At 53.8% G+C, this 15787-nt stretch overlaps 1 protein-coding gene across 1 annotated transcript; it reads right to left on the bottom strand.

Annotated features, from left to right (window-relative positions):
• Positions 1-5847: 5847 nt before the first annotated feature.
• LOC131208905 (E3 SUMO-protein ligase RanBP2) lies at positions 5848-15081 on the bottom strand. The gene is made up of 7 exons (XM_058201839.1): positions 15013-15081; positions 13408-14601; positions 8772-13340; positions 8543-8685; positions 7588-8459; positions 6569-7528; positions 5848-6458 (listed from the first exon to the last, which is right to left on the bottom strand). The coding sequence occupies exons 1-7, from the start codon at positions 15079-15081 to the stop codon at positions 6151-6153; spliced, it is 8115 nt and encodes a 2704-aa protein (XP_058057822.1). The 3' UTR covers positions 5848-6150.
• Positions 15082-15787: the final 706 nt, after the last annotated feature.

The following is a 15787-nucleotide window of genomic DNA, read 5'->3' on the forward strand; positions in this document are numbered from 1 at the left end:
GTACATTGTTGGGCACTATTGGAGGTGTCTGTCGAAATGCTCCGACGTATGTTTCTAGGGTCCGTCACAGTCGCTGCCCGCTGCATAGACGACAGATCTTCGGTCGTCGAGAAACCATCCTCGGAATCTGAAATGGGCTCCTGTTTGATTTCGGCCGAAATGGTCATATTCGGGTCTAGTGCTGTATCAGTTGTCACATTTAGTGACTCATCAGTTTCAATCGTTAACAAAGTATTCAAATCACTGGTGCCAGATTGTGATGTAACGGTACTTGGGCCAAGTGGTGGCTCATCTACTGCGCCTGGCATCGTCGAACCGTTGTCCATGGGAAGGCTAGCTGCAGCATCAACCGGAGGAGATTCTGTGTCAGGCGAGGGACGCAGACAGTGACCTACCGATTTACGACGCAATAATAGCTTTCCAACTGCAATGGGGACACATTCAGGCTCTTTCCTGGTTGTCAGCAATCGCGTCACATACGACCCCGCTTCATGCTCAGATGTTTCGCTGTCACCTTCTTCTTGTTGATTCGCACCGCAGGCAGAAGGTGTCTTCGACCGATCGCGATTTTTGACCGTTGATTTACGGCGCTTTGAAATTGGTTCCGTTTCCCAGGTAGCGGAATTACGTCGTATCAACAGCGATTCTACTTTGTCGCTCTCGCGGGGCTGCGACTGTTGCTGCTGCTGCTGCTGCTCCAAACGCTTCTCCGTGTCCATCATGCCAAGGCTCTTTCTTTTTTTTCTCAATTCAACAAACCTTCCGGTACCTCCGACCGATTGGTCTTCCTCTGCACTGTCGTGTTCCTTGGCAGACACACTCTTCCGTGACATTCGTCGTGTTATTCGTGTAATCGAAGAGGGTTCGGGTGGTGTGGATTGAGTGTTGAGAGATCCGCTGGTACCACCACCAGCCGTATCGTCGGAAAGTTTCTCACCGGTCGTCGATGTGCCCCCAGATGGGAACTCAATATTCGTGGCCGGGCCACTTGCTTCCGGTGTTGTTAGCGAAGAAATGGCTACTACTTTACCGGAATTTTTCAAAATTTTCATTGTTATTTTACTCTTGGCCGCGCAGTCAGTACTGGAATGCGGCTCACTTCCATCGCCGCTACCCACTGGTGGCCGTCCGATTGCTGCATCAGCACCTCCAATCCTTTCGACGGTCGGGTGAAGGGAAGCGAACGCACCGGGAATCATATTTTTCGTGTACTCTTCGATTCGGCGCACATCTAGTAGCGTTTGGGGTTCGGCGTATCGGAACGTTCCAAAACGTTCAATTAGGCGTGAAATATGTGCACGTGCCTCATTCATGCTGGTGTCCCATGTGGGCCGTTTTGCAGGTTTGTTGTTCGGGTCTTGTTCCGAAAACAGGAAGCAATCCTTGGGCGGTATCGTGGCCCGATCGTGTGCTCCAAAGAACAATACCAGCACCTGATTAACGAGACTTGCATTTGCAAACACCTTTGCCGGCCAGTAGGGATACCCTTTCAGTTTGGCCCATACCAGTACATGAGGCTTCGAGCAGGCCAGCTCGAACCACTTCTCGTTATACTGAATGTTTATATAACATTCGTAGCAGAGATCAATCTCGCTCAACTGTTTCTTCCCCTTCTTGTACATCTGCTTGGCGCACTGAATCAAGTTCGGATCTTCAGCTAAAATAAAAATTTAAATCATCATCAAAAACAATTCCCAAACAAGTAAACAAGTAGTGTTAGTAAAACCTACCTTCAATAATTTGCATATTGTGCTGTATCCAGCTCAGGTCCGACAAAAATGCTTCTGTAGAGCAATATTGCTGTTTGTCGTTACGCTTGCGCATTACGCATAAATCGACATGGTGCGAAACCTTTTCGTCATACCCACTGTACGCTGATTTGTCGAATGGATTGAACAAAAGTTTCTGCAAGTAAATGGTAAATGGGGAAAAATTGAAATCGAAGAAAACCTCTTAAGGGTGAGAAAATTAGGATAATAACAAACTAATATACGTCGAAATAGTTTCCGAAACCCGAAGTAGCGATCGACACACATATGAGAAAACTAAAATGGCCGTCGACGATGGTGGCTTCAAAAATAGCAATTGGCAAGGCCAACTACGATTACAAACAACTGCAGAGCAGTGTTTAATTTGCACACTGCACTCTTACTGCATCTTTTATCGGTTGTACTTTTTCTTCATTTTGAAGAAAATTACTCACCCCATTCGTGGATTCCGAAATGTGTACCAAGGCGTATTCCAAACATTTCTGTAAATTCGCCATCTTTATAGAATCAGCGGTGGCGTTACTGGAGGCAGCACTAGGACCAAGCGGATTCACTTTGAAGCACTCGTTGCATCGCCAAACTGCTGTTGTATAGTAGGTCCTGATACATCCCGCGTGGAAACTACGTGGACAAGTTGAACATGCCACCATTCCACTTTTTGCATTTAGATTTACGACATTGGGCTTTTTACACTTCCAACAATACCGATCAGAACCGGGCTACAAAAATAAATAAACGGTTAAAACCATTTCAGATCGTTTTAAGAGGCCCTGTTGCCAATGCCTACCTTCGGTGGTGCTTCAGGACTCTGTATGAGCTGAGTGGCGCTGGCCGATGATCCAATGCTGTAACGTTTCAGTAAACTTGAAACGTTGCTCCCGATGGTCGTTGATAGTGACGATGTATCTGTGCTATTTGTTGATGATTCTTCTTCATCAAAGCAGTCCAGGTGCGCTCGAGTTAGGGATGCCGCCGTCGACAGTCGCAGGTTGGAAGGTGATTTTGTCCGACTTCGATCTCTCGAGCGAAGCGTAATGTGTGGCGAAGGCAAACTCTGGTTCGCGGAATCGTTGGAGAAAAATTTTGAAGCTTTCGTTGCGATCTCCAGTTGCTTCATTTCCCGTGGCATCTTCGATACAGATTCCGACCCGAGTTGAAAGGGTTCCCCTTGTGCGTTATCACCACCGACAGTGGCAAAACTGGGGCCGCTTTGTTCCCCGTCTGCGCTGGTACTGTCGTCGCCAGGCAACGTCGGTTGCTTCGAGAGTACGCTCGCTAGCTTCACGATTTCGCGCTCGTTTGTTCTTGGTGCGTTCGTTGACGATGTCTCGGTAGACGACGCGAGACGCTCGCCAGCATTTTCGGGAGCATTTCCGTTGGAAAGCACACTCTCGCTGGCCGCAGTCACTTTTTGGACAGTGGCGCCCGAAATGGACGCTTTGTCAGGGATAACACTTTCCTTCGAAACCATTATTTTGATAGTTATCGGATGTTTGGTGGTGCTCGGACTTGCACCGCTGCCGTTACTTGCGTTTGAACCGTGATACAACACAACCGGTTGAACACTCTGGGCGACCACAGCAGGCTCTGTACGTTGCTGTTCATCGGTTGGTTTTGTTGGTTTTGGCAAGGGGCCGCCATTCGCGTTCTTGGGCACCCCGTCCCGTTTTTGCACTATAACCCGACCATCGGGCATTCCTCCGAGAAATTTCGATCTGGCCAACGGCTTTTCTAACATTATGACTTTCTGCTGCGGTGTGCTCACGATACTAGCAACCGGTGCAGCAACCGATCGTACTGCCGCCGGTGGTCCTCCGGATGCTGGCGGTCCATTGCGGCTTCCATCGTCCCCCGTAACCTTCACGCGCATCGTGCCAGCAGTGCTACTCTTGCTATTGTTGTTGGTGTCGTTGCTTACTTTGGCGCCAGGGGCGGCAGCAGACGATGTGCTGATTGGTTTGTCGTATTTCTTTGACGAGGTGGTAGCAACCGCAGCACGAGCAGCTGGAGCTAGTTCGGCGTTACCAATGTTGTCACCGGACGACATGCCCGGACGTGTGGCAAAACCCGCACCACAAACGTGGGAGTCCCTTTCAACTAAAATAGAAAATCCAATAAAGAAGCACTAAGTTCTTGGTAAAAACTAAAAGGGCGGAACGGTGGAACGGGTTAGTGCCGAAAGGAAAAGACACAATCTGGCGCCTACGAAGCACACCGGACCGCGCGCAAAAGAGAAGAAATTGTTCCCAACAGTGCACACGCAGGAATGAAAATCGTACATTTTCTTGCATCCCGGACGGCGAAATAAGCTATACCCACACAGGCTGAATACGATGCGTAAAGTACACGTATGCGCCACGTATGGCCGTGTGTGCGTGTGTTTGTGCTATGAGGGAGCGTGAAAAGGAGCTCGCCGCTGGCCTCCGGTGGTTCGAGTGGTGCGAGCGCTGGCGAAAAAAAGCAGAATCGCACGCAGTTTAATTTGCTCGATGTGTGGATGATTCTTTTGGCCTATCAGCAGGTGGCACAAGCACGGTTCCAGTGGCACGCCTCGTGACACTTATCAAGGCCCGTGACACAGCCTGCGTGATGCGTTTGTGACGCCGTAATTTAAGATCTAAAATGAAAAATGCATTGTTTCAGATTTCAGTCGAGTGTCGTTATGACGGGGGCACTGGTAACTCAACCACGCTTTTTCGCTCCACTCCAGGAAACGGCAACCCGGTTGCACGGGAATGAAAAGAAAGGAACCGATCTCGGTTCAAGGCGGAGCGCCAGCGGAAGCGCTCGGTTTGTGGGGGTGCCATCGAGGGAGGAGGGGGTTGGTTTGTGTAGCAGAAACTGGCTTGTAGCATCTATTTTTCGCTACCACACACCACTACCAAATACGCATGCGAGCTGCGCTCTTTCACTCGCGCGCTCTCTGTCTATCTTTCTCCTGCCGCATACCCGGAGAGCCGTGGTAATGCCGCCGTCCGTCGCAACCTGCGGCCTCGCGTACGCGACCTGGCACCAGGTTATCGGGTGCTTATGGTGAAAGAAGTTTCTTCACGAAAGAAAGCTCCTCTCGTGCGATGACCCTTTTTATGTGCCGTCCCCTGCTTTCCGGACGCTGAACCCTCTTCCGCCAGCTCATTTCGACGGAGGCTTCCGATTCCTTGTTCTTTTTACTCCGTCGCAGTGATGGGTAGTTCTTTTGCGCGCTCTCAACCTCTCCGCGCTCCAGTTCCCTGCCGGTCTGTGACGGAAGGCAAAAGGACCGCTTTTCGAGCGTAGCGCCCTCTCCGGCCACCAAAGCGGCCGGAAGCCGTTCTCTAGTGTACGGTGGCAGTGAAATTCTGTAGAATTAGTGCTTACCTGCCAACTGACACCGTGGAAACGCTGCTCACACACAGTTTGCTCACATTTGGTGCCTGCGTCGCTTATTACAGATTTGAGCTCTAGGCCAGTCGCCACAGTGGCGTTTGGGAAACGATGCAAAGCTTGTAGAAACCCTGCCTGTGCCGCTAAAGGATGCTTATGATCTGATGTGGTCGTCGTCGGCACAAAGCGCAATCAAGTAGGTCTGGCGTCGACAGAGAATAACACACATTGGATGGGAAAACACAAGTTCGCGACGACGGTTCGGTGCGCTAGTGGTAGTGCGGGTCGGGTAAAAATCACTTGCGGCGGATCGTACTGCTGCACTTCTTCTACCGGGCAGAAGAGAGCGTACGCGAGCATGTGGTTGTGTTTTGACTTTCCTTTTTGGACGCACTACACAACACGTCTCCACAAGTGAGTGTGTGCGTGAAGCACAATAAAGGAAAAGAAACACATTACACCGACCGGCATCATGCGAGTGCGAGGTCGGTGTAAAGCTCGCACCTGAGCAGTAAAATGTAACCATTTTTTATTTCCTTCAGGCTAGAACCTGTCTGAGCAGCGGCTAAACGGCTCGGCTCTCTACCATTTCATGGTAGGCCATGAACCAATAAGTCTCAGGCAACGTTCAGACCACAGCCAATGGTGACCATAAACGAAAACAAAAAAAAACATAACACCACAGCACGTTATTGTTATTCGTTATGTCTTATTGATCAATGTAAGAAACGCCCGTTGAGCGCTGCACGACCCGTTGCTACCCCTAGAACGGCAACAGGAAATTCTAACTGGATCGCACCTTCTACGCTAAGTTGTCTTCTTGATACGGCGGCGGATGAGCAAAAGAACCGGTGCAGCGCGAGCGTGGCGATAAGGGCCCAGAAACAAGCTTATAAATAAAACGCACGTTACGGGTGTAATAGATTCCTGTCCGGCGGTGTATCGTTTTGATCGTAGCATAAGGGTCCCTGCAACGGTCCTCTCTCTCTCTCTCTCATCGTCGATTATGCGCCCTCTATTAGTCCTGATCCGGCTCGAGATCTGGCCGGGAGCGCAGCTTCTCTTGGCAGCTCTCCAGCATTCGTCGGAACTCGTCGGCGATCGTTTCGTTCTTGAAGCGCACAGCCAGCTTCTCCAGCTGGGGAGGACCATCGGCATGGTTCAGTGCACCCCATACGAACGCTTTGCCCGAGTTGTTCATTGGCGTCACGGCCAGGTCGGCGCCGATGGCGTGATTGAGGACGAGCTTGTAGATTTGCTCGCGGCGCAGCAACAGCCGGTATGTGTTTCGCACCGGGTGGTGCAGAATTTTTAGCTCACCAACACCTGCGATGAAAGAGAAGCGTGAGAACGAACGCAACTAACCGATATCTGTGACTGCAGCACCGCTCAGTACGCCCCCGGCCCTTGTTAGGCCACGTGCCGCCTTCGCTTACCTCGTTCTTTCCATTCCTTCGTGTCGGAATCGTATCGATACAGCTTGGCGCGGTCGCCGAACAGTTTGGTCTCTTCCTCTTCGCCCGTGCGCACCTCAATCTCATCCGGCAGCTGTATCACCGGTGCATAGTACGGATCGTAGTTTTCATCCCCTGCCGTTTCTCCTCCGCCGCCACCAGCACCAGTACCGCCCGCGTCCGCGTTACCATTACTGCGGGTGCCGTCCGCGCTGCTGTTGAGTTTGCTGGCGGCTGAGCGTGAAAAGAAATCTTCCTTCACCGTTAGCCCCACGAAACCGGCACTCCCGGTTTTGGCATCGTCGAACTTTTTGAAGCTACCAAAGCCCGAAGGGCTGCTGCTGGCCAGATCGGCAAAACTCACACCGCCGTCCATCGTGAGCACTGGCGGAGCGTCCTTTGCCGTGGGGGTTATGAGTGTAGACGCTACCTTTCCCTCGGGCAGTTTGGCAGGACCGCCGAACGAGAACGCGTTAGGAGCTGCACCAACGCTGCCACCAAAAATTGATTTCGGCGTCGAATCGCTAGAGCCGCCGAAGACCACACTGCCGAAAAGGTTCGACGGAGCAGTTGCCGTAGAGGGAGCAGTGGTTGTTGTACCCCCAAAGATACTCTTTGTGCCAATGGATCCGAACGGTGCCGGCGTCGTGGTACCACCTCCGAAGCTGATAGCGCCGAATAGCTTGCCCCCCGCATCAGCTGGGGAGGTTGTGCTTAGGGAGGCCTGCTGTATCAACGGTGTCGGTGTGTTCGTTGTGGCACCCACATCAGAAGCGCTCTTATCCTCCTCCGTCGTAGTGGAACTCGTTTCGGTGGGCGCAGCGACGCCGGTAGACGATGGCAGCGCTGGCACGAACGATGTCTTTGGTGTGGTGTTCAGGGAGGCAGAAAAGATGGAACCACCAGAACCGCCCGAGGCCGAGCCAACGCCACTTTGTGAACCTGAAAGTGGACCGTGTTAAGTATTATCGCGTTTCTCACGATCGCTGTTGGGCACTTACTTCCGAAAATAAGCTTATTACCACCACCGGCTTGTGAGGTCGGTTCACCGGTGGCCGGTGCAGCACCAGCAGCAGCCGGTTGTCCACCACCAAAGATCGTATTCGGTGCAAGGAATGGTGTCAGCGAAGGTTTCATCGTTCCCGATACTTTCTGCTCTGCCGCTAAGAAGCTGCTCGTTTTGGTGCTGGCTGTAAGCTGGGGTCCTCCTGTGACTCCACCAGTTGATGCCGGTGGCACTCCGAACGTCAAACTACCAAACAGATTACCAACACCGGGGACGGGAGCGGTCCCGAAGCTCACTGCTTTCTTCGGTGTCGAGTGTTGCGACGGAAGCGGTGCCACGTTCCGGATGTCGATCGGTAGCGGACTATCGTCCGGGGATTCGTTTGTCAGCTTGCTGCCGTCGACGACCGGAAACGTGAACGCCTCCACATCACAACCCCGGCAGCCGCTGCAAGCGACGGCCGGAGCGTCCAAAAAGTTGGACGGTAGCTTCAGCTTCTCGAGCGTTTCGCGTTCGTTCAACGATATGTCGCTCAGTTTGGAGAAATTGAAATCACCCGACGGGGACGTGGTGGTGTTTATGGTACTATCCCGCGGCTCGGCAGGTACCGCGACAGTGCCGGGCGACGCTTTGCCACCGCTCGGAGTGAGCTTCCCGCTCAGCGCATCGGTGATCGCATCGCGGAACTCCTGCGCAATGTCGACGGATTTGAAGCGCAAACAGAAGTTCATCAACTCGAACGTGCCCTCGGAGAAATCATTCGCCACAAACTGCCACGATTTTTCGTCCTTCTTTGAGTAGCACACATCCTCGGTCAGGGCATGGTTGAGGCAGATCTTCAGCACCTGCTCACGGCGCATGATCATCCTAAAAGCAAACGACAGGGAGACATGTTTAAACCTCAGTCTCCAGACCATAGCACCAGGCGTGTGGCACCAGCGATCGTGTACCTCAGTTTTCCCGTAGTTTTGTGCTTCAATATTTTCACATCGCCAATGCCGCGCTCTTTCCACTCCGAGCTGACGAATCGGTACAATTTGGCCCGGTGTGAGTACAGGACATCCTCGTCCTCTTCGCCCGTCTTCACGTCGACCTACAGTGAACGGATGAGATCGAAATGAATAACAACTACCAGTGGCACATAGAGGCGCCCCTTGGCGCTTGAACAACCGCACATACCTTATCCGGCAGCGCAATGACTGGCGCGAAGTAGGTGTTGTTCTCCTCCTCTGTAATGCTGCTGTCACCTCCGGCACCGCCGGTGCCATCATCATCGGCACCTTCGGCAGCACCACCGCCGCCCGAGCTGGTGCTCAGTGTACGGCCGGGCGATTTCGGTTTAAACACAAATCCAAAGGTGGCCTTCTCCGGTGGTTCCACCTTCGACGCCGGGTTTATCGTTTCGACGCCCGTCACCGTAGGCGCCTTATCCGTGGCCGTCGGTGCGATCAACTTCGAACCGAACGATAGTCCACCGGCCGGTGTAGGAAGCTCGAACTTGAACACCGGTTTGGCCACCGGTTCCGATGATGATTGCGAGCCGCGCGGTGGTTTGAGAGGACTTGCCCCTGCCCCGAACATGAAGCCTTCGGAACCGGCCGTGGACCCGAAGACGGGCGGTGCGGGTTGCGCGGAAGAAGTAGTCGTACTCGAGGGAACGCTTGATGTGCCAGTGGTGGCAGGAACACCGAACGTAAAGCCACCGCCAGCGGTAAAGTTGAACTTGGGCATCGTGTCGGCTGCCTTCAGTAACCCGCCAACATTGCCGCCGGAGGCGGACTTCTTCGGCACCGTGTCGTCTTTCGGGCTTTCGCAACTGGCGCAGTACAGCACGTCGGCCCCGTTCGAGAGATAGCAACCGCCGCAGGTCCATGCGCCGGGTTTCGGTTTAAACTTATCACCAAACCCGGTGGCGGCGGCGGCCGTGGTTGTCTTTACCGAATCCAGCTCTACCGGTGGCTTTTTAGTGACAGCACCGGGAGCGACCCCGAAGGTAATCGGTGCCGGTGGCGTGCCCACCGGCTGTGGCATACCGAACGTGAACTTGCTACCTCCTCCCGCCGTGGCCAGATTGTCAAACAAGCCTCCCTTTGGTTTTCCTGCGGAGCCCTCATCCGGCTTGGAAGGATCCCTCGGCCCGTTACAGGCCAGACAATGAGTGGCATCCGCTTTGTTGTTTACGTAGCACCCGCTACAGTCCCAGGTGCCCGATTTTGGTTTAAACGCATCGCCGAACCCACTAGCGGGCGGTTTGCTGGATGCAGCACCAACGCCGCCACCCGCAGTTCCGCCAATACCAAACGAAATGCCCTCGACGGTCGAAGCGCCCGTTGTCTGGGCCTTGAACGTGAACGATGCAAACGGGCTCGGTTTGCTGGCACCACCTTGAGCGGCCGCCGGTTCGCTCACTCCAGTTCCTTTCGTTCCCGTGACGACGGTTGGCGGTGTGTAGTTCTTCGCAAAGGTAAATTCTCCGAATGGAGCGACAGGATCCTTCTTTGCCGTAGCGGCGGCTACCGTCGTGGGTGTGGTCGCTTTTCCCACCGTTCCGGCCGTCTTGGGTGCACTGAAAGCAAAGCTTGTAGGAACGGTCGCTGGTGGTGGTTGTGCTGCCGCTGGCGGACCGCCGGCAGCACCAGGGTCACTCGCTCTCAAGCGGGCAACCTCATCGCGAGCCGCGACGAACGCGTCGTAAAACTGTTTCGCGAGCTCGGCCGTACCGAACCGGGCACAGAACGATTCCTTCCGTGGCTCCTCGTCAGCAAAGTCCATCGCTGCCCAGATGTAGCACTCCTTGCGCTTCTCCATCGGCTTGATGATGAGCTCGGGCGTGATGTAGTGGTTGGCGCAAATCTTGTGAATCTGCTCCCGGCGCATCACGATCCGGTACTTGGCTAGGTCGGTCTTTGAGCGGAGAATCTTCAGTTCACCCAGGCCCCGCTCTTTCCACTCGCGATCGACCAGGCGGAGCAACTTGGAGCGGCCAGTGAAGATCTGTTCCTCGTCCTCCTCACCCGTCCGCACCACGATCTCATCCGGAAGCGGAATGATGGGCTGGAAGTCTGGCCGCGGATCATACTCGACACTGCCGGAAATATTTTTTACATCATCATCGTCATCGTCGTTGTTGGCTCCCGCGTTCACAGAGCCACCTCCCGCCAGCAAGGATTTAACCGTCGGCGAAGAACTTACGGCCTGCGCAAAGAACGACGGGGAAGATGTGTTGTTGTTGGCGGCGGCGACGTTGGCCGCTAGAGGCTTCGCTATCGGAGGTGAGATCGCTTCCAACTTCGCTGTGGAAGCCGCCGTCGTGCCCTGACCGATGCTTCCACCCGTGGCACTGTGTTTGATGTGCTGCGGCGGAATCGTCACACTGTAAGTCGGCTGCGTGACTGAGCCCCCGGCTGCGAATGAAGAGCTGTGTGCCGGCGGGCCCCGCGGTGGCAATGGGTCCGAGCTGGTGATAACCACATTCACCGGAGCGCCACCCTTCTCTGCCGGCGCATGATGGGCATGATGGGAAGAAACGGTGGCCGGTGGTGTGATCGGGCCCGGCACCGACGGGTTCGTAAAGGTCGCCGGAGCCCCGTTATACGCGCTGTTCCAGCTCGTTAGCAGCGACGGTGTTTGCAGAGACTGTTCGATCGACAAGCCGCCCGCGCCACCAGTGCCCCCGGGGCCCTTCTGCAGGGAGGCGTTTGGTGTAGAGGTTTGCGCAACGCCTACCGGTGGCATCACCGGTGGAACGACCAACGGTGGCTGCGGATAATTTTGTGGAATCGAATGGTAGGCACTAGCCACAGCAGCTGCCTGCGAATTGGCCGCTGCCAGCAACTGTTCCGGTTGCTGATAGCCGTGTAGCGGCGAAGCTCCAACGGGCACTCCAAGGGGACCGCGAGAGGTTAGCAGTTGCTGCTGTTGCGCTGGTGACTGCTGATGCTGCGACTGAACCTGATGTGATGGCGGCGTCTGCTGCGCCAAGTACGCCGGATAGGCCGCTGCCCCATAGAGCGCCGCGTAAGGTAGTGCTGGTTGCGGTGATAAGCCCATTCCGGCTGTACGACCTGCTGCTGCCTGCACCTGATGATGGTAGACAGCTGCGGCCGCGGCCGAGTTCTGCAACTCATCCATCAGATACATTTCGTTCATGGCTTGCAGTGCTGCGGCGGCCGCTGCTGCCGTCGCACTTACGGTCGCCGGATCATCGCCGCCAGTGACAGTGCCAGCCCCACCGCCGCCTACTTTGCTTGCTCCCGCTTCGGTCGGTTTACGGTAGATGTTCTCCTCGATTTTGACCAGCCGATCCTGCATATCACCCATGTCGTTACGAATGCTAAGCACGTCCTCCTTCACGAACGTAAGCGTCTCCATCATTTGCCGGATAAGTGATTCCAGTTCGTTGGTCTTCGAGAGGCAAGCGGTTGCGGCGGCCGTCGCCACAGCTGTCACTGTTTCCCGCTCGGAACGGATCACACTGCTACCGTTGCCAGCGACCGTCACCGCGGAGGTGAACGACTGGAAGTGATCGCTTTCGTCCCCCGCGCCGGCACCGTTCGCCGATGTGTTGAGTGTGCCATCCAACGAATCGTTTGCGAAGCACAAACGTTTCATTTCACTCTGCACCACGTGGTTGAGCGGATGGTTGCGGTCGACGTACGGCAGCCCAAGATACTGCTGGGTCTGTCTGATGCACTCCCGGGCCCGCTCGGCGTACATTTTCTTCACCTTCAGAGGTGTATGGTTCGATTCGTCCAGCTTCTTGAACGCTTCCGCCCGGAAGTAGGCCGCAAATGGGAGTGCGATACCGGCAAAGTCTTGCGTAAATTCTAGGTGCCGACCGTGCTTGAAGTAGGTGCCGGCCAGAAAGGTGACTGCGGTTTCCGCCAGTTTTACCGTCTCCTGGTGGCACTCGTACGACTCGAACCCATAGCGGAAGAACATGGTCGACGCAGGAGGAGCACTCGATTCACTGCGAATCTTCCACAGGAGCACCCCGGCACGGTAGACGGCCTCGGCCCGACCCTCAACGTGGCGTCGTTCCTCGGGCGCGAGTAACGATCCGCTACCGATCGCGCGTTTGGCAAGAATTTGCCCCAAATGAAGCAACACAATCGCATCGCTCAGTGGCGCTCCAGTTCCGCGAACCGCCTGCAAACCGTGCAGCAGAAGCTGCTTTTGTTCGGCCACGCTCAGGGCCGCATCCTTCGCCGTACTGCTGCGGATCAGATGATACGCCGTGCACCACCAGTCGATTTTGTTTTCTTCGCACAGCAACGGTATGAGATTGGCCGCCGGCAGAAAACCGGGCCGCTCGGTTCCAGTTCCCAAGCGGTGCTGCTGATGGTGACGCTCGCTGTCCAGGTTGCTGCGCGCTACCAAAATGGAGCAGTAGAGGAATGAATCCATATCGAGCTGGTTCAGAGTTTCTAGGTTGCAGTTGTCCAGGTTGTTGGTGGAAAAGTTGAGCCTCGGAAACGCTCGGCAGCGCAGGTCGGCCAAGTTTTCGGTACCCATCGCAAGCCCCAGATAGACGAGATACGGCAACGACGAAGGAAAGAGAGACTGAGCGAGCTCGAGGTACAGGTCGAGCTCCTCCCGTTTCGGCAGCACGTACTGCGGTTCACCAAACGCGGTTCCGTTCTGCACAAAGTAGGAAGCGGCCGATGCCTTCGAACCGGAATCGCCAGAAGGATGCAGCGAACGAAATACGGTTTTCCTCCACCCCGCATCGGAACATAGTTGGCGAATCTGAAACAAAGGAATTCTTTTAGTTTCATAACTGTTCGCAGCACAAGATCCTTCAATCCAAACTCACCTGGTTCATAAGATCATCGACCGTCGTCCAGACTTTCGACTCAGTGACGCTCTGTATTTGGGCCAACACCGATGCGTCCATACTTTCGTCGACGCACGACAGCACCGTTGCACCAGCTTGGCAACACCGAAATGCGGCCTGTTTGTTCCAGAAAGCCATCACCTGGCGAGCTACCTCGCTGCTCTGCTTCAACCACACCTCATCCGGGCTCGGTACGCCGCACTGATAGGCCAGCAGTAGCAACGCGAGACACTTTCGCGTCGTATCTCGTGCACGCACCGAACCCGAACCGGCAGCCGCATCCTGTGCACCCTTGAACAACAGTGAAGCCGAATAGAGCAGAAGTTGGCCACGATAGTGGCGCAGATACTCATCGGCCAACTGCGTCTGGGGCGCAGCGTTCCGACCCTTGTCCGCCACTTGACGCAGGGTCTGATCGAGGTCGTACAGCCTGTGCGCGATTTCCTTCATGTTGCTTCGCTTGATCGACTCCATGGTCGAGTCGGCCAGTAGATTGAGATAGATTTGCCGATCGAGGACGATCGCCTGTAACAGATAGTAGTGCCAATTCTTTGGCGCCACACCACCACCGGTCGCTGATTCCGTGTATTTGGACAGCATCTTAGCGACGCCATTGGTCCACTCGGTCGACTGGAGAAAGGTTTCGGAAAATTTCATCTCCAAATCGAAGCAGTACTTGAAAGCTTCGTCCAGCTTGCGCTCCTCGAGGAAGTGGTCGACCAACCGGACACGCAACGCCGGCTCGAGCGGCCGGGCGATTATTTCCCGCAGTATGATGTCCTTGACCAGTGGCTGATCGCTGCCGTTGGTATCTTTGTTGGCCACCTTCAACTTTAGATTCAGCACGGCCTCGTGGTTGATGCGCTCAGACTCGGCCAAATCACACCAATGCTTCGCCTTCGCCAGGTTCTTGCTTAGATTGTCATCCGCCAGCAGCAACTTGCAGACGTCGGTGATCAGTCCGGTTTGCTTTGAGTCGAGCTGCAACGAGCGCTGGTAGGACGTGACGGCCCGGTCATACTTGCGTTGTTTCTCGTAGCACTGGCCCAGTAGTTTGTGTGCCGGGGCGCTGTCTTCCTGGACCGATAAGTAACAGGACAGCCAATGCTCGGCGCTCGCATATTCATTCAGTTTAAAGTACTGTCTTGCTATTACCAATCCCCGGAGATAGCGCTGCAGAATGACAAGCAAACAAATGGGAAAAATAATTTAAAATCAGTTAAATCAATACTTTCTGGCCATAAGTAGCGTGAATGGTGAGGAATTCATAAGGATGAGTTGATTGTCCGGTAACTAATTGACAGATCAGAGATCGACGCATTCTCGCGGCAAATCACCTCACGCAGCGAAGCCTAACCTCAATGTCAGTTCCGAGGCGCTACGACAAATTGCGATACTTTAGCACGACTCGCACAACGCTTTGGCCGAAAATCATGCGATGGCCGATTTTAAGGCTCACATTCCTTTTAGTTCCGTTCATTTTTCTTTTCGCAACAACACAAAATCCTGAACCTTCTCGAATGTGTTTGTGACGCGAGGAAAAAAGGCACAGGAAAAGGGCTTCTCGGCGTCAAGGACTCTTACCTCATTTTCCGGCAGCTTGTTTAACGACGTTTTCACGTGGCGATCAATATCTTTTTTGGATGAAAACATGTCGCTAGCGTTGTACTATTCTTTTTGCTTCCACTCAGCAGGGTCACATCAATTAAATAAAACGGAAATCCTAGCGCTCCGGTGCCGCGGTACGACGCAAATCAGCAGCAGCTGAGCCAAGCTTCCTTTTGCTTCGCAACGCTCAGTGTTGCTACCTGTTTGTTTCTTTTGTCCCGTACACGATTTTCAGTTTTGTATATCTCCCACAACGACGACCAATTCCAACTTATTCACTTAACGTATGCAAACGTATGTATGTTGGATGATTAACACAATTTTACGAGGATATTGAAGTTTCTTTTCGTCTCTGGCTACACTTGCCCAACTTTGCACTGAAGACCAATTTTTTTTCGCCGGTTGTGGTCCGGTGAAAACTCTACAGCCATTCATAGGAAGGCTGCGCTTATTGACGGTTGGTATTCGAACGATCGGAAGTAACGTAAAAGCAAAAAACAGAAACAGAACGCAACTCACACGAAGCTTTTAATTGTGTCATATCTTGATCGAGTTGTTGCCATTTTAAAACACCTTGGAACCCCTTTTTGGTCGGAAGATATTCGTATCAACTGCTATAGATTACCGATTGCTAGTATCAACCTTGTTAGGCATCACGACAACCCATGCTGGTATCAACCTTGGTTATATGACACATGATAACAGTTTGACAATGTGTTCTGAGAACAGAATTTTTCCTACCCCGTTAAAT

The sequence above is a fragment of the Anopheles bellator genome, chromosome 2, assembly GCF_943735745.2.
Source record: "Anopheles bellator chromosome 2, idAnoBellAS_SP24_06.2, whole genome shotgun sequence".
NCBI lineage: Eukaryota > Metazoa > Arthropoda > Insecta > Diptera > Culicidae > Anopheles > Anopheles bellator.

What these genes read in the sequence shown, in the direction of transcription:
- LOC131208905 (XM_058201839.1), bottom strand. Translation starts at nt 15,081, where the DNA reads ATGTTTTCATCCAAAAAAGATATTGATCGCCACGTGAAAACGTCGTTA. An exon ending in TCATTGCGCTGCCGGATAAG is followed by an intron (nt 8,686 to 8,771) that starts GTATGTGCGGTT and finishes CGTTCACTGTAG; the next exon opens with GTCGACGTGAAGACGGGCGA. An exon ending in AAAACTACGGGAAAACTGAG is followed by an intron (nt 8,460 to 8,542) that starts GTACACGATCGC and finishes GTTTGCTTTTAG; the next exon opens with GATGATCATGCGCCGTGAGC.